The sequence below is a fragment of the Phacochoerus africanus genome, chromosome 4 (genome assembly GCF_016906955.1).
Source record: "Phacochoerus africanus isolate WHEZ1 chromosome 4, ROS_Pafr_v1, whole genome shotgun sequence".
Classification (NCBI taxonomy): domain Eukaryota; kingdom Metazoa; phylum Chordata; class Mammalia; order Artiodactyla; family Suidae; genus Phacochoerus; species Phacochoerus africanus.
The window spans coordinates 89627434-89651001 of NC_062547.1; the positions used below are offsets into that span (position 1 = coordinate 89627434).

The window sequence follows — 23568 nt, forward strand, 5'->3', positions numbered from 1 at the left end:
TTTGTTTTGGCATGATAGTGGCCAAACATGGCTAAGAAACAACAGTAACCTGAGCTTCCAAGCTTGTATCTCAGCTCAAGCAAATAAATCAGAGGCACAATCCCAGATTTGAGGAGAAAAAACCAAGTTAGTTTACCTTCAGCCAGTTCGTTCGTTCGTTTTCTTTCTTTCTTTCTTTCTTTCTTTCTTTCTTTCTTTCTTTCTTTCTTTCTTTCTTTCTTTCTTTCTCTCTCTCTCTCTCTCTCTCTCTCTCTCTCTTTCTTTCTGCTTTTTAGGGCCACATCTGCAGCATGTGGAAGTTCCCAGGCTAGGAGTCAAATCAGAGTGACAGCTGCCAGCCTACACCACAGCCACAGCAATGTAGGATCTGAGCCACATCTGTGACCTACACCACAGCTCACGGCAATGGTGGGTCCTTAAGCCACTGAGCGGGTCCAAGAATTGAACCCACATCCTTGTGGATACTAGTCAGGTTTGTAACGTGCTGAGCCACGACAGGAACCCCATGAATGGGCCAGCTATTTCTTTTGAGACCAGTGATTGTGTTCATGACCAGTGATTATGCTCATTGTTCATTGTGTGATATGTGGCATGACTGCTACTGTCCAAGTTCCCAAAAAAGAGGTAAGTGGTGCAAGATCGGGCAGGTATCTCCAGATATGTCTGTTGTACTATTCTTGTTTAGATCCAGTGTGCTGTTTCTCATTAGGGAGACAGTGTAGTTTGTGGTTAAGAACATGGGCTTTGGGTCAGATCTCGATTTGAATCCCAGCCCTGCCGCCTACTAGCTGTGTGACCTCTCTGAGCATCAAATTCTTTCTCTGTACAATTGGGGTGATAAAGCCTGTCCCTCGGGGTTGCTGGGAGAGCAATAATATATTTGGTACATCCCACACACTCAATAAATAGCCAATGTTATTTATTACTATTACCATACCATTCGGGCAAGATTATGTGAATGGAGGACCATATAATCTTCTTACCACCCTGAAGGGTGCAAGAAGATCTGGAAGCAAAAATCCAGGTGCCGCAGAGATCAATAAAAGTCTAAAAGAGAACTCTTGCCTTTTTCACACTTGGCCAAAGAAATGGACATGGCAATTGTCCATTGTTAGTGTAGGCTGATGACTTACAATGAGAATCTACACTTATTTTTAGAATGAAATGTTTGCCTCTGTTGGTTCTGGACAGGGAGTCAGTGGCCTCACAAAGAGAGCCAAACAGGGCTGGTGGTCACTGGAATAGGCATCATAGTTCTTTCCAGCCAGTGCCTGCTCTGATGGTCTCTGCCTGCTTGGTGGCAGGTCTGTTCTGATAGGCTGGTGCCTCATCCAGTGAAATATTTTGAATATGTGCCATCAGTTCATCTTTATAAAACAATAGATTTGCTTTGCACCTTTCTCACTTATGTGACGAAGTTGGGGATGGAAGCCATCATTAAACAAACTCTTAGTACAAAGTATGTAATATGATGGTGATTCAAATTCTGTGGCATTAAAAGATGCCAAATGTTAGCCCACTGATAATGTTTACACAAAGTAGAGTTAGCCAGCAAACTATATTTATGGCTTCTTTTTAAATGAATGTAGTATGTGCTGTTCTGTATGAAACTGTAGTGGAATAGTATCTCAATGACTAACTGTGTAATTTTCTCTTAAGTTATGCAGACATTTTGATTGAGAGGGAAGTGTTAATGCAGAAGTACATTCATCTCGTTCAGATCGTAGAGACAGAAAAAATTGCTGCCAACCAGCTCCGGCATCAGCTTGAAGATCAAGATACAGAAATCGAAAGGCTTAAATCAGAGGTACTTCCCAGTTAATTGAGTCCTCCTCATTATTCCATGTGTATTGTCATTTCCACATGATTACTTAAGGTCTGTCAGGCCAAAATTTTAATCCCAAACGTAGTTCCTCTGCCATCAGCATGTATATGTCTAGGCTACTAGTGTACCTTAGAAAAGAATCAAATGTCTGTGTTAGGATTAGGTAGATATGTTACAGTGCAATGTCAGGATAATGTGCTCTTTTTGAATTGTTTATGCTCCTGATGTCCTTCATTTGATCAGATATTCAAGAGTTGACTATAAGTTTGAACTATTTTCAGATTGACTCCCAACAGTGAAAATTGGGAGCCTGTCATAGATGCAATTAAAGTCTGAATGACAACTTAGGAAGGTCCAAACATGAATTCAGAAAGTCTTTACTTTTTCTCCGTCTAAGGCGTCTAGCTTTCTCCCCTCTAGAATTTTGAAAAACTCATTTGAGTTAAAGTATAGAACATATGCTAGGGTGCATTTTTTTCCCTGCAGTTGGAATTCCTGCTTCCCTCAACTTCCCAGCGCTCCTCTGAGTGTGAATTTCTCAGGCTCTGCAGCCTCCCTCCCCCATAGTGTGTTTGGCTCCAGTGAGAGCAGAAGGTGGTGGTGAAGCCCGAAGCCGGCAGCCAGGGGGTATTTGTAGACCCTCCCTCTCTCTGAGGTGCCTCTGAAACCTGAGTGTACCTTCCTTTGCTGTCCTGTCATTCCTGGTGGGAAGTGATCAATAGCTAAAGAATTGAAGAGGAATATAGAAAATGAGCTTTCTTCCACTCTTTCTGACCAGTGGTATAGTATCTTCTTAGCATCAAAGAAAAGCATAAGACAGAATGCAGCCTACTACTAATTGTATCCTTTTGAACAGAAGCAATTCAGGCTCCTCAGCCTCTGTCACTTTCTTGTTGCTTTTCTGTTATTTGTTTTCTTCTTCGTTTCCTCACATCTTCTTCTGTGAGGGTTTTCACCTCCAGCTGCTTGAGTACCTCACCTCCAGCAGACAGAGGATGGGTATAAGCTGACTCTCATTGGGATCTTTTTGCCTCTCTGATGATGATAAGTTGCAAACTGTTCACCATATCATTAGTGCTGTTAACTTCCTGATTCAACTCTGAAATCTGAGATAATGAAAACAACAACAAAAAACTTAACAAACCTGTACTTTAAAAGACTATATCAGGCACTGTAATTTAAAACGAAATTATTGTGTTCTGTCTTTGCCAGAGTTCGCTAGAGCAGATGCTTGTCTACTAAATGAAAGAGGTTGGCATTTACTCCATGAGCGAAACTTAGCACCAAGCAATGTTCCCCAATATTTATTTGTGTGTGCTTATCTGTCTTTGCTATATTCTATTTTAGTGTGAATATATATTGCAGCTAAAAACTGTCAGTAGCAGGTATGTCTGTGTGGTCGCTTGACAGGAGCCATAATTTATTTCCTCCTCCTTTTATTTTTACACCTCCATGGCAATAAATGGCAGAGGAGTGTATTTGATAATGGGGACAAAATGTAAAGACAGGTCAGAGGGAGCAAGTATGAGCTCAGCTTTTTAAGTGTTGGCTTGGTAGTAAATCTGAATAGGTCCTTTATTTTGCAAGAGCCTGAAATTGAGTGATAGTCCAGGCTACCTGGATTTGCATTGTCCCTCATAGGTCACAGAACTGAGCTGAGACTATAAAGAGAGGGCACAGGTTGTTTCAATTCTTCTTTGCCTTTTTGTCTTTTCTTGGCTGGCTTGACCGACCCCTGGGCTCTGAAGTTCCCTTTGCCATTACCATTTTCCCAAGGAGATCTGTGAGCCTGCTGTCCTTGGAAGGCTATCGGCTGATATAGGAAGTAAGAGCTTTGAGCTGAGGGTCACTGCATTTGGAGACCACAGGGCATTACAGGAAGCTGCCTTTCGTGAGATGAAGGACATTAACTGAGATGCCGAGAAGGCCTTGGTCTGGTCGCCACTGGCAGTCAGGACCTAGTTTTGAACTAACATTTCTCTAATTCAGACCTTACACATTCCACAGTCACTTACAAGCACATTTGTTAGCAGCATAACAAAACAGTCTTGGGGTGAAGGTCATGCTTACCCTGACTCAACACCCGAGGAAGATGGGTATCTAAATAGTGAATGTTGCCTAACGATCTTGAAACTTCTTACGATTTATGGTTGTAGTCTAGTATTTTCACATCATGAAATGGACCGATTTTGTGTTATAGATTATCGCTCTTAATAAAACCAAGGAACGAATGAGACCTTACCAAAGCAATCAAGAAGATGAGGATCCAGACATCAAGAAGATTAAAAAGGTACAGTGCTGGGGGTTTCCAGAATTGGGAGAGCACGACAACCGGTTGTCTTTCTGGAGTGGCGACTTTGCCACCCTGACTCTGAGCTGAGACCAGTCTTAGTGTTTCTCTTCCAAAGGCTCCCAGACTTGTGCCTCAAAGTGGAAACACATGCTTACATCTCTGGAAAAGCTTAAGCTTGAGATTTCTTTCCAGTTCTGGGAATCCATTTGTGGATCCTGTAGGAAAGATGCCAAAGCCGGATGTTAAGACAATAGTATTCTCTGGTTGGGTTAAGTGCTGCTGAACCTTCTGATTTGGTGCTGCTTTTGTATTTTGGGGGGAGTATTTCTTTTAATTAAACTTGGAAAATATTTCTTTTAGCTTAATTCTTCGGTGCTTATTTAGAGAGGCTTTTGTGGGGGGAGCACATGAGAAGATTGAGTGAATCAGTACATCTCTGCAGATTTCTGGTTTATTGTTGTTTCTTTTTTGTTTAACATCTACATAATCAGCAGCTCTTTCCATCTTACTGTAATTTACAACTGTACAACTTTTGCAGTTAACCAGAGCCTGGCACTCAGTCTAGTCTGCTGTGTTTGATTTATGTCATCTAGGATTCGAGTTCCATAATCATAATTGTCCTGTGTACAAGCACTTATTCAGCTTTGTTAGCATTAGGCAAAAAGCATCACAGTTAAAGAAGTTCTTAATTTTTTTATTCTTATTTTCCTATAGCTAGGTAATTATTTCCTTTCAGTTGTAATAGAACTTTAAATATTGCTCAAAATTTGGAATAGAAATGTGTCTTAGGACTGAGTTGCACTGTTTCCAGTTTTCAAGAAATAAAAAAAGGAAAACAACATTCCTCTCTTAGAATTTACATATTTTTATTTTATTTTATCTTATTTTGGTCTTTTTTTAGGGTCACACCTGCAGCATATGAAGGTTTCCAGGCTAGGGGTCAAATCGGAGAGCTGCAGCTGCTGACCTACACCACAGGCACAGCAACACAGATCTGAACCACATCTGTGATCTACACCACAGCTCATGGCAATGCCAGATCCTTAACCCACTGAGTGAGGGCAGGGATTGAACATGTTCCTCATGGATGCTCAGATTTGTTTCCACTGAGCCACGACGGGAACTCTAGAATTTACAAATTTTTAAATCAAGTTCAGTTTTTATTCCATTCTGTTACAAAATGAATTCTATTGCCTTCCTTTTAATAGTGTGCAATTGCATAGAAACAAAGGTATTATAAAATACAATTGTAGTACATTCTTGCTATAGAAATAAAAGAAGGAAAACAACATTCCTCTCTTAGAATTTACATATTTTTATTTTATTTTATTTTATTTTATTTTGGTCTTTTTTTAGGGTTGTACCTGCAGCATATGGAGGTTCCCAGGCTAGGGGTCAAATCGGAGCTACAGCTGCTAGTCTGGTCTGGTAATAGGTAAGTGAACCAGCTTTTGCTCAGCAGACCATTCCTGCCCAAATAATAGAAAGATTTTATTTAACACAAAATTCAGTTAGGTTCATTTTTGAGAATGAACTTCTGTTAAATGTAAGAATAATGATAAATACATGCTGCGGGAGCAGCCCAAGAAATAGCAAAAAGACAAAATAAATAAATAAATAGAAAAGGCAAAAAGACAAAAAAAAAAGAATAATGACAAATACATACTTTTTATATTTTCTGTCTTCCTATTTCTTAATGATCTTTTAACAAACTTATTTTGAATTTATTAAATAGATTTTAAATTTAATTCCTTTGTTTCCAGTCAAACTAATGCCTGTATGGAAAGGGATGTTTACAAATGAATTAGTTTCTCTATTCTGATCTTGGCAAATATCAACAAAAATTTTTAACTTCGAGAAGCCAAAAGTGAAATTGGTTATAGTTCACAGAAATTTCCCATTAGATTTCTCCAAATAAGAGCGTATAAATTCTATTAAAATGTATTTAATTTTTGTTGTTTGAGATATGGCAACTGTATGAATGCCTGTTATGAAAATTGATAGTATGCTGACATTGGTTGGTAATTGAAAGAATTTTAAATATTGCAAAAGAAGAGTAGTTGTTTAAATGGATGATATTTTATAGCATATGGGTGAAATAGTATGGAAAAAATAAGAATGTGCTGAGGAGTTCCCTGGTGGCTCAGTGGGTTAAGGAACTAGAATTGTCACTGCTGTGGCTCTGGTTACTGTTGCTGGGGTGGGGGGGTTCCTATCCCTGGCTGGGGAACTTCTGCATGTCAAGGGCATGGCCAAAAAAGAAAGAAGAAAGAAAATAATGATACTAAAATAGATTCGATAGTAATTTAATGCTTTCAATTACATATGAATTTGCAACCTGCTTTGTTGTTGAATATGCCACTTAGATATAATAAATCCTAATAAATTATCTTTTTTTTAAACTTAGAAAGGACTTCAGATTTTTTGGTCAGTTATTTTATAAATAAGGAAATGGAAGTCAGAGCTCAAGGTCACCTAATAGGTTAGTGATAGAGCCTCTGGGTTAATTACTATGACATATATCTATATGCTTAGCACTCAGCATTCTGGGCATTTAAAAGGTGCTCAGTAAATCATTGTTGGCTGAAACACAAAGGCCAATGCACCTTGTTTGGTTTGCCTCTTATTTTTAAATCACTTCTAGGGAGTTCATCAATTTTATAGGCTATCATGTTCCTACAAAACTGATTTTAAATTTTACTTTTTGTCTCTTTTCACAAAATGATCACCGTTGTAAATTGTTAACATGTGTTTTGCCCATGTGGCTGGGAAAGAGTCCTTACAGTTAGCAGAAGCAGATAAAGGAAGGCCAAGTTTGGTTGCAGCTTTCCTGTGTGACTTGCCAAGAAATTTAGTTTACTTAACCATGAAAAGGGGGGGATCAGATGAACTGATGTCCAGCGCTTATTTTTTAAGCTTAATAAAAAACTCAACCATCACAAAAAATCAAATAACCCAATTTAAAAATAAGCAAAGGACTTGAATAGATATTTCTTCAAAGATAACAGACTTTTCTCTCCAAGATGATTCTTTAGAGAAATCACCACACCTACACCACATGAGAAGGTGCCCAACATCATTCAGCATCAGAGAAATACAAATCAAAACCACAATGCAGTGTCACCTCATATCCATGAGGATGGCTACTATTAAAAAAAAAAAAAAAACCCGAAATAGAAAATATTGTTGAGGATGTGGAGAAATTGGAACCCTTGTGCACTGCTGTTAAGACTATAAAATGTTCAACTGCCATGTTTGTTCCTCAAAAAATTAAAATAGAAATACCGTAGGATCCAGCAATCCCACTCCTGGTATATATCCAGAATAATCAAGAGCAGGATCTTGGCGACATGTCTGCATTCCCATATTCATTGCAGCATTATTTGCAATAGCCAAGAAGTGGAAATAACCCAAATGTTCATTGACAGATGAACAGATAAACAAAATGTTGTATGTAAAAGCCACGGAATATTATTCAGCCTTAAAAAGGAAGGAAGTCCTGGCACATGCTGCAACATGGCTGTACCTGGAGGCCACTATACTAAGTGAAATAAGCCACGTAAAAAGACAGATGCTGTTATCATTGCACTTATGTGAGGTATCCAAAGTAGGTATATTCGTAAGAATAGAAAGTAGAGTGGCAGAAAGCGGGAATGGAGAATTGTTTAGTGGGTATAGAGTTTGAGTTTTTCAAGATGAAAATGTTCCAGAGATCTGTTTGTCTAACAATGTGAAGATATTTAACACTGATTAACTGTGGACTTAAAAATGGTTAAGACAGTAAATTTAAGACAGTAAATTTTATGTTATGTGGGATTTTTAAACCATGATTTACAAAAAATTCTATATCTGCTTTTATGTTGTTAAAGAATAAACTTTTGATTTATTCCTTTCTTGAGATGTTAACAACTAACCTATGTGATATTATATTCTGGTGTCCTTCTAGGCAGGCCTAAAGAGCTTAAGTGATGGAAGAAACTGGTGAAGCCAAGGAAAAAATTTTTTTCTTTTTAGGGGGGCACCTGCAGTATATGGGGAAAGTCCCAGGCTAGGGGTCACATCGGAGCTGCAGCTGCTGGTCTACGCCACAGCCACAGCAATGTGTGATCCAAGCTGCGTCTGCGACCTACACTGCAGCTTGTGGCAATGCTGAATCCTTAACCCACTGAGCGAGGCCAGGGATCAAACCTGCGTCCTCAGGGATACTAGTCGGGTTCTTAACCTGTTAAGTGACAGTGAGAACTCCCCAAAAATATTTTTTTTTAAATCACCTCTTTTTTTTTTTTTTTTTTTCCGCTTTCTGGTATAAGCCTGACACTGTTCATTCTGGTGGTGGGCCTACTAGTGCATCCATGGGAGAGCAGGGTGTATATGGCACAGGATGGACACCCTCCTGACAGCTTCCTTAAGGTTCTTTTTTGTTTGTGTTTTGTTGTTCTGTAGGTTCAGAGCTTCATGCGAGGCTGGTTATGTAGAAGGAAGTGGAAGACCATCGTGCAGGATTACATTTGCTCTCCTCATGCTGAAAGTATGAGGAAGAGAAACCAGATTGTGTTCACCATGGTCGAGGCCGAGTCAGAGTACGTTCACCAGCTCTACATCCTGGTCAACGGCTTCCTCCGGCCCCTGCGAATGGCAGCCAGCTCCAAGAAGCCCCCCATCAGCCATGATGATGTCAGCAGTATTTTTCTCAACAGGTTGGTCTTGGCATAAAGAGTCACGTGAAAGACTTTGTGTTTCTGAAAAGAAGTACCATAAATTCACTGCTGTGAGCTTATGATATTGAAAATAAGAAAGCTCTCTTTGGTTTTGCATTCTTAGCCCAAATTTTCATATCCTTTTTTTTTTCTTTTTTTTTTTGTCTTTTTAGGGCTGCACCCGTGGCACATGGAAGTTCCCAGGCTACGGGTCCAGTTGGAACTGCAGCTGCCGGCCTACGCCACAGCCACAGCAATGCCAGATCCAAACCAAGTCTGTGGGCTATACCATGGCTCATGGAATGCTGGATCCTTAACCCATTGAGCAAGGCCAGGGATCAAACCTGTGTCCTCATGGATGGCAGCTGAATTTGTTAACTACTGAGCCATGATAGGAACTCCCAAATTTTCATCTCTTTATTCTTGAATCTTGGCATCTAGTTTTCTATTTTTCTTCTCATTGTGTGTGTTAAGGAAGATAATCTCCTCAACATAATAATCATGGAGTGATGAACAGGTCTTCACCTGAAATCTATACAGAAGTATTTTAGGAAGGACGGAAACTAACAGAAGGCCTGAAAATCTCTAATAAGTTTATTCACTCAGTAAATATTTGTACTACCTTTACTGCTGAGAGTTCATCAGTGAACAAACAGAAAATACCGCTTTGATGGAACTTAACATTTTTTTGGAACTGAAATTTTGATGTGGGAAGGCAGATAATGACTAGTGCATAAGTGGAAGATGTAGCTTTTATGTGGTGATGAGTGCTATGGAAAAATAAGCATAGCGGGGGAAGGGACTTCTTGAGTATTTTACTTAAAATTTTAGTTACTTTGTGGTTTTCGAGTAGATAATACATTCACATGGCTCAAAAAATGAAAGCAATACGAAAACATCAAACAGCAATTAGAAGTCTCACTCTTATTCTGTCTCTGCCCATCCCATTTTCCTCACTTGCTCTCTGTAACCGTTTTCATTAGTTCCTTATACATCCTTCCAGTGTTAATTGATATAGATTAATCAAATATGAACATACAGGAGTTCCCTTCATTGCTCAGCAGAAACAAATCTGATGAGCATCCATGGGGACCCAGGTATGATCCATGGCCTCACTCAGTGGGTTAAGGATCTGGCGTTGCTGTGGGCTGCAGTGTAGGTTGCAGATGTGACTTGGATCCTTCATTGCTGTGGCTGTGGTGTAGGCCCGCAGCTACAGCTCTGATTCAACCCCTAGCCTGAGAACCTCCACATGTCACCAGTGTGGCCCTAAAAAGACCAAAATAAAATAAAATAAAATGTGAATATAAGTCTTATTTCCCCCTATCTTACACAAAAGGCAAGTATTTAATATGTACCTGCTTTTTTCCACTTAACAGTATATCTTGGACATCATTATACACACACACACACACACACACACACACATAAAGAGCATTCTAGTTTTTAAAAGATAGCTGCATAATATTATATTATATGAATGTCCTGTAATTTTTCTGTAGCTAGTCTTGAGAAAGGCCTTAAAGATAAGTTAACATTTGAGCAGAGACTTGAAGTTGGGGAGGAAGCAAGCCATGTGGCTATCTTGGGGAAGAGAACAGCGATGCAAACAGGGGAGACTACCTGTTCAAAGAGCCTGGGGCCGGAGCTCACCTGGCATGCTTGTTGGAGGAACGGTCAAGGTCAGTGTGGATGAAGGAGGATGTCAGAGAGGTAACAGTTGGGGACATTGCACAGATGTTTGCTTTTACTCTTAATGAGATGGAGAGACAGTGGTGGAGGTTTGATGAGAAAAGTAGCATGACATGACTTATGTTTTAAAAGTTCACTCTGGTTTCTCTGTTGAGACTAGGCTGTAGGGAAGTCAGTTTGATGACTATTGCAATAAACCAGGTGAGAGATGACTTAGCAGGGAGTCGTGTTAGGCGGCTATTGCAAGAATCTAAGCAAGAGATGATTGCAGTGGAGGCAGTGATGAGTGATTGGATTCTGGGTATATTTTTAACGTAGAGCCAATAACATCTGTTGATGAGTTTGCTGTGGATTTTAAGGAAAAGTCCAAAGATTTTGGCCTGAACAACTAAAAGGATGGAGTTGCTATTTTTTAAGGGGGGAAGATTGATGTAAGAACAGGTTTAGGGGAAAGATGAAGAGGTTTTTTTGTTTGTTTGTTTGTTTTAATCTCAAACCTGGCAAGTCTGAGATGCTATTAGCCATCTACATGTAGAAATCAAATTAGCAGGGATGGATATTAGTCTAGAGTTCAGAGGAGGAGTTCAGGGCTGGAAGTCTAATAGCATATGGACAGTATTTAAAACTGTTAGTCTGAATAAGATTACCAAGGGAGCGAGCACAGATGAATGAGAGAAGACCCAGGACTGATCCCTGGGATATTCCAACATTTAGAGATTAGGAAGATAAAGAGCCATCTAAAGAGAGTGTAGAGTACAAGGTAGGGTTGCAGTATGTAAACCAGGAGACTGGGTTGTCCTGGAAACCCAGGCAAGAGGGAATGAACAACTATGTCCAAAAGGTCAAATAAAATAACCGAAGTCTATCTGTGGGCTTAAGAACTTGGAGCTTATCAGTGACTTAGATGAGAAGCCAAAGCCTGATTAATGGGGATTTGGAATGGAAGAGAGTTGCTAAAGAAAACTCTTTCTTTTTCTCTCTCTCTCTGTTTGTTTTTTTTTGTTTTTTGTTTTTTGTCTTTCTGCCATTTCCCGGGCCGCTCCCACGGCACATGGAGGCTCCCAGGCCAGGGGTCAAATCGGAGCTGCAGCCACCGGCCTACGCCATGGCCACAGCAACGCAGGATCCTAGCCGCGCCTGCAGCCCACACCACAGCCCACAGCAACGCCGGATCCCCAACCCGAGCAAGGGCAGGGATCGAACCCGCAACCTCATGGCTCCCAGTCGGACTTGCCAACCACTGAGCCATGATTGGAACTCCAAGAAAACTCTTTCAAGGAGGGTTGCTGTATAGAGGATCAGAGAAACAGGGTGGTATCTGGAGATAAATTAAAAAAATACTAAGGAATGTGTATGTGTGTGTGTTTAGATGAGATGAAAATGACACCAGTAATGAGGGGGAAAACGTTGTAGAAAAGACAGGGGAGAATTTCTAGAGCAGTAAACTTGTACAGGCAGAAGTGGATAGAAAGTGGTAAACCAGTCAGGAAATTGGCATTAGGTCAGAGCATGGGCAGGGAAGGAATAGTACCTGGACACAGGTAGTTAGGAAGCAAGGACATCAGGTGGCAGTGCTGTCAGGAGGGAAGTGTTGACATCAGGTAAGAGAGGAAGAGGTGTGAAATAATGATCACGGAGAATGGGGCAGTGAGTGGACGAGGGAGGTGTAGCATAATTGCTAGGCCGCTCTAAGACCTCATGTTAATATATTAGGTTGGTGATCATGACTTACAGTGACACTAGTTGTATGTTGTTCTGTAGCCACTTTCAGTTGCCTGGGCGCAGGTGCAGAATGGGTGGAGGGTTGTGTTCAACTGGTACTGGTGTTGTACGAGGCTTATAAGAAGTGAAGAAACAAGAAGGGAGTTGTAGGTGTATACAAGGAAGGGATTATAACACCAAGCCATGGAATCTAAACGATACAGAGAGGCAAATGATATTGGCAGAGGTTTTTGTCAGTGATAAGGTGACAGGATCAATGGTTTCAGGTCCTGGTGGTATGAGGGTTTTGAGGAATCAGGGTTCTCAAGGCAATGAACCCAAAGACGAGGTGGTCAGAGAATAGTGGGTCTGAAGCTGAGATGGGGATGCAGTTATTGACAATGGCAAGGTCTAGGATACGATTAAGAGAGTGTTGACAGCGGTCAGTGAAAGACAAAACCCACAAGGAAGAAGTTCAAAGCCCCAGAGAGGCCTGGTTATTGGAATGTTGTGTGTATGAATTGGAGTCACCAAGAATTGAGATACGAGTGGTGCTGGAAGAGAGACTGACAGTGAGCTGGGAGCTAAGGGCCCTCAGCCCTAGAAGACTGTCTGGGGGGTGGTGAGCCGGGGGCGTCTGTCAATGACTGCAAAAAAGAAAGGATGATGGGTGGCAGTCTGGTAACATGAGATGAAAAGCTCGTCTTTTGTGGTGTGAGGTAGAAGGGAGACTTCGCCGTATTGGGCGGCATTGGCTCCGCTGAAGTACTTAAGATCCTGTGCATCCTGAGGTTTTGCTCTTGATCCTCAAGCTATACAGCTAGCATTTGGGTGATACTTCAGTCACCCAGGCATGCAGTTTCAATAGTTCTGATGGCAGTGGACAGGATTGTGAACTGCACTCTGATAGTGATGCCATCACAGCCTGCACCCCAGTGGCTGCCTCTTGGGGGTGTTTCCAATGGATTGCCTGATCCACAGTTTGAAAGGCAAGGCTTGTCATATTGTTTTATTTGGAATCAAGATGCTATGATGTCCATTGACAGAGAAGTGGATAAAGAAGATGTGGTGCATATACACAATGGAATATTATGCAGCCATTAAAAAGAAAGAAATAACAACATTTGCAGCAACATGGATGGACCTAGAAATTATCATGCTAAGTGAAGTGAGTCAGACAGTGAGACACCAACATCAAATGCTATCATTTACAAGTTGAATCTAAAAAAAGGACACAGTAAACTTCTGCGTAGAACAGATATTGACTCACAGACTTTGAAAAACTTACGGTGTCCACATGAGACAGGTTGGGGGGTAGGGGGATGCACTGAGGGTTTGGGATGGAAATGCTATAAAATTTGGTTGTGATGATTGTTGTACAACTATAAATGTAATAAAATTCATTGAGTAATTAAAAAAAAGATGCTATGCCTCTTTTGGGAAGAGAGACAGTCTGCTTCATACAGATTAGCAGTTGTTTACTACACTGGGACTTAGATGGAGATTTGAAGAGTTATGTTTTAAAGGTGAGGCTTACAGGGTGTTTGTTGTCATTTCTGTTAACTAGATCCTCTTTCCTTGCTTTTGAAATTGAAACCTTTGGCAGGTCAATTCTTTTGAATTTCAACATAGACTTTATAGTTTAAAAATATAATTCAGAATTGTTTCATCTGTTTTCTAACCATTTAGTTGTCATAATAAGAAGGTAGATGTAACAGTTTTCAGCGTAGGAAAGAGAAACCTCCTCTCTGATTGGAGGGAATTCACTGCTTATAAAATCCTACATCAACTATATTCCACTAAAATTTATTTTAAAAAAAGACAGTAAATTAAAAAAAAAATCCTTTGGAGGGGCTGGAGGAAAAGTCTGGGAGCTGACCCTGAGATCATTGAGTTCAAGGGCACAGTCCCATAACTATGATCCAGAGGTTACGGAACTACTGCTACCACCACTGTCACCACATCTGCCTTTCGGATGCATGAAGCTGATTCCAAAGAACTAGAACACCGAGGCTGGAGGCTGAAATTGCCCCTAAAATGCTCACATCTCCAGGGTTGACTTTGGGTAGCAAGAAGTTGGCCTCTGCTTCACTTGCCATGCCTTACCTAGTACATCTATTAGTGGAACTGAATTTACATCTAGAACCCTACCTGTGAGGGAATCTGGAAAATGTAGTTTGAGTTCTCCATCGTCTACACCTGGAAGAGGATGGAATGGAGATTGAAAGACTAATCTACAGTCACTGCCAAACTAGATTTGGTTGAAATCTTTAAACCACAAATACAGCTTAGTTAAAATTTGTATCAAAGAAAAACAAATTACAGTCTTCAAGCAGTGTCTGTTACGCTTCGTGGACCACTTGGAAATAGTAAGGATTCCCCACTGATGTTTCTTATTATGGGATTTGACTTATAACAAACGAAGGTATTTCACTGACAGAAATAATCCTGTATTTGATTGTGTCAATGGGTTAGTTCAGAACAGCCTTCAAGGGTTCATTCCAGCAGGTTAATTCTACTGAGGGGAAAGCAGATGTTAGTCTGGTACCTTTTAGAAATTTGGATCTCTGATTTATGCCTAGTCTTCATTTTAATATATCTGTGTAGGCTCCATCCTTTGCAGAAGATTCCTCTCCATTTCTGTCCTGGGAGTGGTTACGGTAGAAGTCTGTCAAATCTTTTACCCTGTTTCCTTCCGTCAAAACTCATTTTGGTGAAAAAGAGAGACCTATCCCCAAGTTATTATCTAGAATTAAATCTGAAGAGAGAAGGATCATAACTAATTTTCTGATTATCAGTTGAAGCGCTACATCCCAACAGTATAAAGCTGTTTTTACTATAAATTGATGAAGAGGGTTGTATGACAGTAATTTGGTGCTTACTGTCTTCCAATACTTGAGGCTTAGCTCAGAGTTTTCTTTGAGATTTTCAGGTCATCTGAAAGAGAAATTGATTTGTGGGGTCTGGTATAATCGCTGTTGTTATTAGAGGCCCTCAAAGATATATAAATCATCCATTTATTAAGCCTTTAAGGACTCAATGGACTGGAACAAAATAGTTTACAATGACTAAATTATGTTATTTTTTTCATTTTTTTATAGTGAAACAATTATGTTTCTTCATGAAATATTTCATCAAGGACTAAAGGCCAGGATAGCCAACTGGCCCACGTTAATTTTAGGTAAGTGCTTGCTTTAGAGAGGTAAGATTTTCTCTTACTGTGGCCACAGTTAGGGTAAAGTAGCTTCAATGTTATTCAGCCAGTGCTATCTGAATTTCTGTAATAACCTGTGACCTTCCTTAGACATTGGGATTCTGTTTCCTTGCCTTTTTGTCCTTTCCCCCCCAGCCCATCAAAGTTCTTTGGGGGCTAGAGCTGGGCTCTGCCTCAGGGTGCATTCTAGCAGGTCAGTCATTTGGGCCTCTGGCTGGGCACCATGTATGTGTGATTCATGGTGCCAGGAGCCGCCCTCTGTCCTTCCTGCAGAGTGGACGCAGGCTCTTCCTGTACCTTAGAACAGTCACCAAGCACCAAGAGACATTGCCATGTTTACTTCTTCTTTCCAGCTGATCTGTTTGATATTTTACTCCCCATGCTGAACATTTATCAAGAATTTGTGCGTAATCACCAGTACAGCCTCCAAGTGCTCGCCAATTGTAAGCAAAACAGAGACTTCGACAAACTCTTGAAACAGTATGAAGCCAACCCTGCCTGTGAGGGGAGGATGCTGGAAACGTTCCTGACCTATCCAATGTTTCAGGTAAGTCGTCGGGGGTGCGTTGATAAGTCATTGATTCCAGCATGATGTGACTGATACCTGGTGGGACCAGAGTGAGGTTGCCAGTGTCCCCTGTGGGGAGTTAAGGCACATACGTATCATCTGCCATTTGAGTTTGACCCTGAGATAAAGAAATTTATGCCATATATTCTCTTTCTAGTCTGTCCAGTGTATGAAAGAAAACTGGGCATTTTTGAGGCAATTAAATCAGGAATGGTTTTGTGAAAAGCAGCACAATTTTCTCTTTACACAAAGATTCCTCCCAGACCTCTTCCATGGAGTCTCCTCCTCCAGTGTGTTTAAAAATATTATTAGGTTTACAGAAATAGGATGCTATGCAAATGTTCCAGTGTATGCTGGTTGCATAAAAGGTTCCGGGGGAGTGGAGGGACTGCGGGGAAGGTATTTGTTTTCCTGCCCTGTTGTGATTGCTGCTGAGTCTGCCGTGGCCGGAGCTCTGCAGAGGAAGATGACCTTCTGTGTTACAGAGGCTGTGAGGACAAGAGAGGCCAGAGGCACTGGCTGGGCGTGGGGACTCAGCCCCGAGTCAGGTGGTCGCATTGAGCCTGGGGCTTGACCTGACCTTCACTTTTTGGGATTAGAGCAACCCAGAGGCTTAAGTTCACTTAGGTGCTTTCCGATTTCTAAGACTTTACCCTTCTTTCGTGAGAACTGCAGAGGCCAAGATGTGAATTAAATCTCCTGTTCTTTTTTTAAAAGTGTTGATTCTGTTCTTTTGGACAAGCCTTGCATGTTCCCATAGTGGAATTTGTGGGGCTTCTGGCCAGGCCTCCAAATTGTCATGTGGCAACCGATTCTCCTAATCACGGGTGTTCTCATTTCAGTGGAGAACTTTGTCCCCCTGAATGAGCATCTTTGACCCTGGCTGATCATTTTGTAGCCTCAGAGAGAAGTGCTGCTCTGCTTCATAACTGTTTGTCTTAAAGTTTGTTGGTCCTGCTTGAAATCCTGGAAGTCACTACAGAAACTTAGTAAGATTTTTAAAAACCAAAAGGATGCATTTGTAACAACTTAAGTACAGTGAAACTTTATAACGTTACTGTGTTGTTGTTGTTTTTTTATGAAATTCAGTTGTTTAACGTTTTGCCCCTCTGCAAAAATACTTCACAAGAAAAACTACGAAGAAAATAATTGTTTAACCTTATCCAAAATTATAATATAAGATTTTATTTACAGTGAAAAAATTGTATGTAGTTCAATGTTCTGAGATTCTGTCTGAATCTTTGGCAGTTACCTCTAGGCCATGGTTAAATTCCCTAAATTGAATCTGTCTAGCAACACCCAGCTCAGGTGAATATGCAAAGGTAGGGTTTTGAAAGACACATAGAACATTCAGAGAGGTCCCTAACTCCCTTTCTGACAGCCTAGGAGTGTCTTTTCCAGTATTTTTTCTTCCCCTGGGTGTGGTGCTCTCCGTGGTTTAAAATGTCAAAACAGGGAGTTCCTGTCGTGGCTCAACAGTAATGAACCTGACTAGCATCCATGAGGATGCAGGTTTGATCCCTGATCTCACTCAGTGGGTTAAGGATCTGGCGTTGCCATGAGCTGTGGTGTAGGTCGAAGATATGGCTCAGATCCTGCATTGCTATGGCTCTGGCGTAGGCCAGCAGCTACAGCTCCTATTTGGCCCCTAACCTGGGAACCTCTGTATGCCATGGGTGCAGCCCTAAAAAGACAAAGCAAACAAACAAACAAAACAAATAAATAAAATGGCAGAGCAGTACTTGCACTGTAGGTGAAGTGTCCAAGCATAGTTGAAGGCAGGGCCTTGGGAGGGCCTTTGGATTTCTTAAAAATGCTGAACTATTCTTCTTCTACCAACCTTTCCTCCTTCCCCTGGAATTTAAGCCCAATAACAGCTTGTCGCTTTGACTGACCCCAAAGAATTCCCATAATGCCCGAGAAGGGCCATTGGACTGGGGGTGTTGAGGAGACCTGCGTATCTCCCTCACCCTTCAGAAGGAGCACTGGGAAAAGACCTGGACCGATCTAAATCTGTTTCTTACTTTTGAAATTGGGGCAGCTGGGCTCTGTTTATCTCCCAGAGCTCCAGCTCTCTGACTGTGATCTGGGGCAAACTAGACTGGTTCTGGAAGTTTGGGCTGGGTAACTATGTGGTGTTGTGAGGTGCCTTGTGATAGTCTAGGACACCCCTCCTCCCTCCAAGACCGTGGTGGCCCCACATCTTAGAATTTAGCTGAGGGGGCAGATGTTGAGGTTCTCTGGTTACTTTAAGACCGAGGTAACCAAAGGCGCTGGGAGAAGCCTCCAACTTAAAGAATTTAGCCAGAATCGGTCCAACTGCAAGAAATGTGCAAATTGAAGGAGTGCTGAATTGTGCTCTCATTTATTTGCTTCCCTGTAACATGTCCCTTCCCTAAAGCTGTTTTGAACAGACCATGATCATCAACGTTTGCTGCCCAAGGACTTTGTTCTCCTTGGCATCTCTCCCTCTCCTGCTTTCTCCCTAGAAATGACCACATGGAACATTTGAGGGGACAGTGCCCTTTCTAGATGCTTGAAGGTTTTTTTCATACTAGGTTCATGCTGTCCTTGTTCTCTTTCGATCCTTTTGCTAAGGAGTCCTGAAGGCATTTGCTCTCTCACATAGGCCAGCTATACACCTGCTTCCCTCTGCTCGTGTTGTATCAGCAGTGGTACTTGTGCATGTCTCTCTTGCTCCAGTGTAGGTTGGACACCTTGGGATGAGGCTGTGGTGCTGTGCATTTTCCCCATAGAGCAAGAATGAAAGATGTGATCTAGGCTCCTACTACCAAGGGGCCTCTGCCCAGACTTTTTTCTGGGGCCTAGATGTGGAGGCAAAGGTTTGTGTGGGCAGAGGGAGGAGGAGAGGCAACTGGTAACTTAAAGGCTGTGTATGTTTAGAAGAGAAAAGGGTTATATTCTCACTCTTCCTGGACCTGTTGTTAAGTCAGTTGTTATTCCTGAACCACCTTGAAGTATGGGAACATGGAGGAATTGTAGAATTTGGATGATGAAGTGAATTTCCCCTCAGTTGACCTATTAGGCAAGTAAGTTCAAATGTTACCAAGAACATTTTGATGGAAAATTATGTAGTCATTAACATAATTTTTGTTTAGCAAAGGTGGTGGCTTGGCTGGAACTGTTTAAATTGGCTTCAGCTGCTCCTAATCCATAGGTAAGCAGATCATGGAATCTGCTTCTGATAAGGACAGTGCTGTTATTTGTCCTTCAGAAAGTAGCCACTTGCTGCTTGAGTCACTTGTTTACTGAAACTGGAGAGCAAGCTAATTAATGTCTATAAAGTGACACATATTATTGCATAATGGAAAACATGGTGAATTATGATTCATCTGACAGGACTTACTAAGATCCTTGGGTTTTGAGGGGACAAATTTATAATCAGTTCTAAAATATACAGATGCGCTCTTGGAGAACTGGCTGCTTCTCTCTGCAGAAATACTTTGCCTACTTTTTGGTAGTTTAAGGCTTGTCCGGTTTTCCACCAGAAAGTGAGATGGGCCGGTTACTTTCAAATCCATTCACTTGAGTCTTAGCCAAAGAGCTCTCTAAAAATAGATTTAATTAATGGGGGAGGATCATGAAGCTATTGACTAAACTTAGTTTTGTAGGTTTTCAGTGCATTATAAGTAGTCAGGCTTCCCATTCCTGCCCTCTCTGTTATGAAAAATTGAGACTATTAGGTGTTGATTACCTCGATTTTCTTGTAGAAGTACTAACTTAGAGGCGAACTTTTATCCATCATGGCATTGTGCAAAAGGAACCTTTCTGGTCATACTTAGCCCAGAAGGCTTCACCACCCTTCTGCTACTGGAGAGTCTATACGTCTGAAATCTTGACTCAATGACGTTCCCTAGGACACGATCCCAGAGGATGAGCTGCAGACCAATGTCTGCACTTAGGGTGCCACCCTCTGTGCTGATGCGTAAATGTGGGCACTCCGTAAATATTAGTAAATAACCCAATGAAGGCTACCGCCTGCAAGAAAGCAAAAGCAGATCTGTGCCTAGAGCTGCCAATACAAGTCGGAATGGAAGAAGCTACCCATAGGGCTTTGGGAAGCCGTTTTACTTTCTTCATTCTTATAGGTCCTTTCAAGCCCAGAGGTAGACCTTAGTCCCTGCAGAAGAGACCCACTGGGCTGCTGCACTGGTCAGAGTCAGGCTCATAGCTGGTTCTGCCATTTACTCTGAGGCCACCTTGGGCAAGTTTTGGAACCTCTTCATGCATTATTTGCTTCTCCATAAAATGGAGAAATGATCCTGATGTTTTGTTGGAGGATTGGGTATACATGCAAACCCTGAGCTCCCAATCTGACTCATAGCAGGTTGCGTTATGGTAGCTGTTGTTCATGCAGGTTTTTATTAAAGTTAAACACACTGCCCTTGCTTTCCAAAATTTTTTAGTTTATGAGCCAGTAAAAAATATATTGATTCAATATAACTTGAGTTAACTCTCCACCGTGGTCTATTAAAACCTTCACAATATTGGTGGAGTTTCTGTCTTTGAGAGAATTCAGATAGTCTGTTCATAAACAAAAGTACAAACAAATAATCTAATTAAACAATACTTTTTACCACTAGAAAGAGTTGAAGTAGAGTAGGATCAGAATGTAATAAGGGCGAACATATCATTTCCAAATTTAATTCTCAAAGAGAACATTGTAGTAGGATTTAGTTTTTTGAAAAAAAGTGTAAACAGGCAAATAAATCTCAAACACAGACTCAAGTGACTTGCTGATAACTGTCTGTTTCCCTATGAACCAGTTTTCAAAAATTATAATTGAGAAATGTACGATTATATTAAAAAAATCTAAAGAAACAATAATTTCTTTTTTTCTTTCTTTCTTTTTTTTTCTTTCTTTTTTTTTGGCTTTTGTCTTCTTAGGGTTGCACCTGCAGCATATGGAGCTTCCCAGGCTAGGGGCTGAATCAGCTGTAGCCACCAGCCTACACCACAGCCACAGCAATGCAAGATCTGAGCCATGTCTGTAACCCACACCACAACTCACAGCAACGCTGGATCCTTAACCCACTGAGCAAGGCCAGGGATCGAACCTGTGTCCTCATGGATGCTAGTTGGGTTCGTTAATCACTGAGCCACAATAGAAACTCCAATAATTTCTTTGTAATACTTTGCCTTCACATTTTCTTGGCAAAGTATTTGTGTTCGTGTGTGCAGTTTGAAGGTTAATTTATTTTCCATGTATTTCTTAATATATATACATGTAAAATAATCACGAGTAGGAATGAACTTTTTAGAAGTGATGCTAGCCCAGAAGAGAGTGTGCAGTGTTGCTCACTCTGACATCTTGCTCATACTGGCCTTTGTTTGCTTTTAGATTCCTAGGTACATCATCACGCTTCATGAACTCCTAGCTCATACTCCCCATGAGCATGTGGAGAGGAAAAGTCTGGAATTTGCTAAATCAAAACTAGAGGAGCTATCCAGGTATGTGGAGAGTTTTGTTTTTTGGGGGGTTTGTTTTTTTGTTTGTTTGTTTTTTGGTCTTTTTAGGGCTGCACCTGCAGCATATGGCTATGGCACAGCCACAGCAACTCGGGATCTGAGCCGCATCTGTGACCTACACCACAGCACACAGCAACTCCGGATTCTTGACACACTGAATGAGACCAGGGATCTAACCTGTGTCCTTATGGATACTAGTTGGGTTCGTTAATCACTGAGCCATGATGGGAACTCTGATAATAAAGCTTTGATAAGGCAAAGGAGCATGTTAGTCTTTTGTGGAAATCTCCTCTGTATATCCAGGGAACAAGAAGCAAGACACAATCCGGTATCTTAGATTCCACTGATCACTAAATGCTGGCTCCTAAAGTGGTATAGAATCAGTCTGCACATTCATTTTAACCAAGAAAAAAATATATCTTTGAAAATGGTTTTATGGGAGTTCTCACTGAGGTGCAATGGGATTGGCGGCGTCTTGGGAGCGCTGGGCCACAGGATCCTTAACTCACTGTGCTGGGCCAGGGATCAAACCCATGTCTTCATGGATACTAGTCAGGTTCATTACCACTGAGCCATCATGAGAACTCCTCCTTTATTTATATTTTATTTATTTATTTATTTAGTCTTTTTGCTATTTCTTGGGCCGCTCCCTCGGCATATGGAGGTTCCCAGGCTAGGGGTCTAATCGGAGCTGCAGCCACCGGCCTACGCCAGAGCCACAGCAACGCGGGATCCGAGCCGCGTCTGCAACCTACACCACAGCTCACGGCAATGCCGGATCGGTTAACCCACTGAGCAAGGGCAGGGACCGAACACGCAACCTCACGGTTCCCAGTCGGATTCGTTAACCACTGCGCCACGATGGGAACTCCTATTTATATTTTAAATTTAATTTTTTTAAAAAAAGCATAACTCATTTAATTATTTAGTTAATTTTTTGGCTGTAGTATGCAGTAGCTTGATGTGGGATCTAGGTTCCAAGAACAGGGTTTGAACGCAGGCCACAGCGGGGAAAGCACCGAGGCCTAACCACTGGACCTCCCCACCCATTTATCCTTTAGAATCATGCTGTAAATTGCTTTGTTTGAGTGATAACTTAATGAAGCCTGGCTGTCCAGCGTGACTTACGCTAAACAGCCCCTACAAGTTCAAAACCCACAAGTTCACAGCCTACAAGTTCGAAACCTAGCTTCTCAGACGGAGCTCCTTTGCTTACCTGCTGGGGCAATAGAAAATCTCTTACCATGATCCTTTGTTGTGCCTCACAGGGTAATGCACGATGAAGTGAGTGACACTGAAAACATAAGGAAGAACCTTGCCATAGAAAGAATGATTGTGGAAGGCTGTGATATCTTGCTGGACACCAGCCAAACTTTCATCCGCCAAGGTAAGTCGTCGTTCCGCGGACCCACCATCTGAATGATCTCTGCGCCTATTACATTATCACTGGCAGATCCAGGAAAGCATTTTGGAGCAGGCTTGATTTAGCTGTTTGATTGATGCTGTTCATGCAGGACGTCCCCATGGCCTTGACCGAGGCTGTGGTTGAGGCCCACCTTTGTGCTGTTTCTTTTCAGGGGCCATGAAAAACAGCAACACAATAATAGTAAAGCACGAATGGGACAGTAAATTACATTCTGACTGGACTCTCCTCCTCAGTGGACCCGACATTCTCTACAGCTCCAAGGAGGACAGATTGGTCTGGCCGATTGGAGTAGCAGTGCCAGGCGATGACGACATCCAGGCAAAGGCCCAAGAGAAACTTGCATTGCTCAAAGCCCTTTCACATAGCAGTGGGGACAATGTCCGAAGTGAAAACAGCTGTCTCTTGTTCCCCTTTTTCATCAGCACTTCCGGATCAGCCCCACATGATATGACTTGACGCAACTGATAACTCCAGTTGCTAGATGAAATGTCTCGATTATTATTAACCTGCCCTGCCATGCTTTGGTGTTGGTGAAGGTATCATGTTTGAGACGTGTGCTTTGGGGTCTCCTCCAGTAAATTAAGCTTTTGAAGAGTGAAGATATTCATGCTGGAAACTGTAGAAAAGCGGACGCCTAACAGTGGATATTTCTCTGTGACTTG

General features: G+C 41.6%; 1 protein-coding gene across 4 annotated transcripts in view; it reads left to right on the forward strand.

Annotated features, from left to right (window-relative positions):
* The window catches only part of RASGRF2 (Ras protein specific guanine nucleotide releasing factor 2), a 259593-nt gene that overhangs the window by 97478 nt on the left and 138547 nt on the right, over window positions 1-23568 (forward strand). For 2 of the 4 annotated variants that reach the window (XM_047778205.1, XM_047778206.1), the window contains exons 3-9: window positions 1660-1807; window positions 4026-4115; window positions 8562-8815; window positions 15310-15389; window positions 15776-15969; window positions 21353-21462; window positions 22749-22867. In XM_047778205.1, coding sequence (XP_047634161.1) covers window positions 1660-1807; window positions 4026-4115; window positions 8562-8815; window positions 15310-15389; window positions 15776-15969; window positions 21353-21462; window positions 22749-22867 — 995 coding nt within the window. Of the gene's footprint in view, window positions 1-454; window positions 625-1659; window positions 1808-4025; window positions 4116-8561; window positions 8816-15309; window positions 15390-15775; window positions 15970-21352; window positions 21463-22748; window positions 22868-23568 lie in introns of those variants that run through there. The other 2 variants (XM_047778209.1, XM_047778207.1) reach the window with 2 other exon arrangements.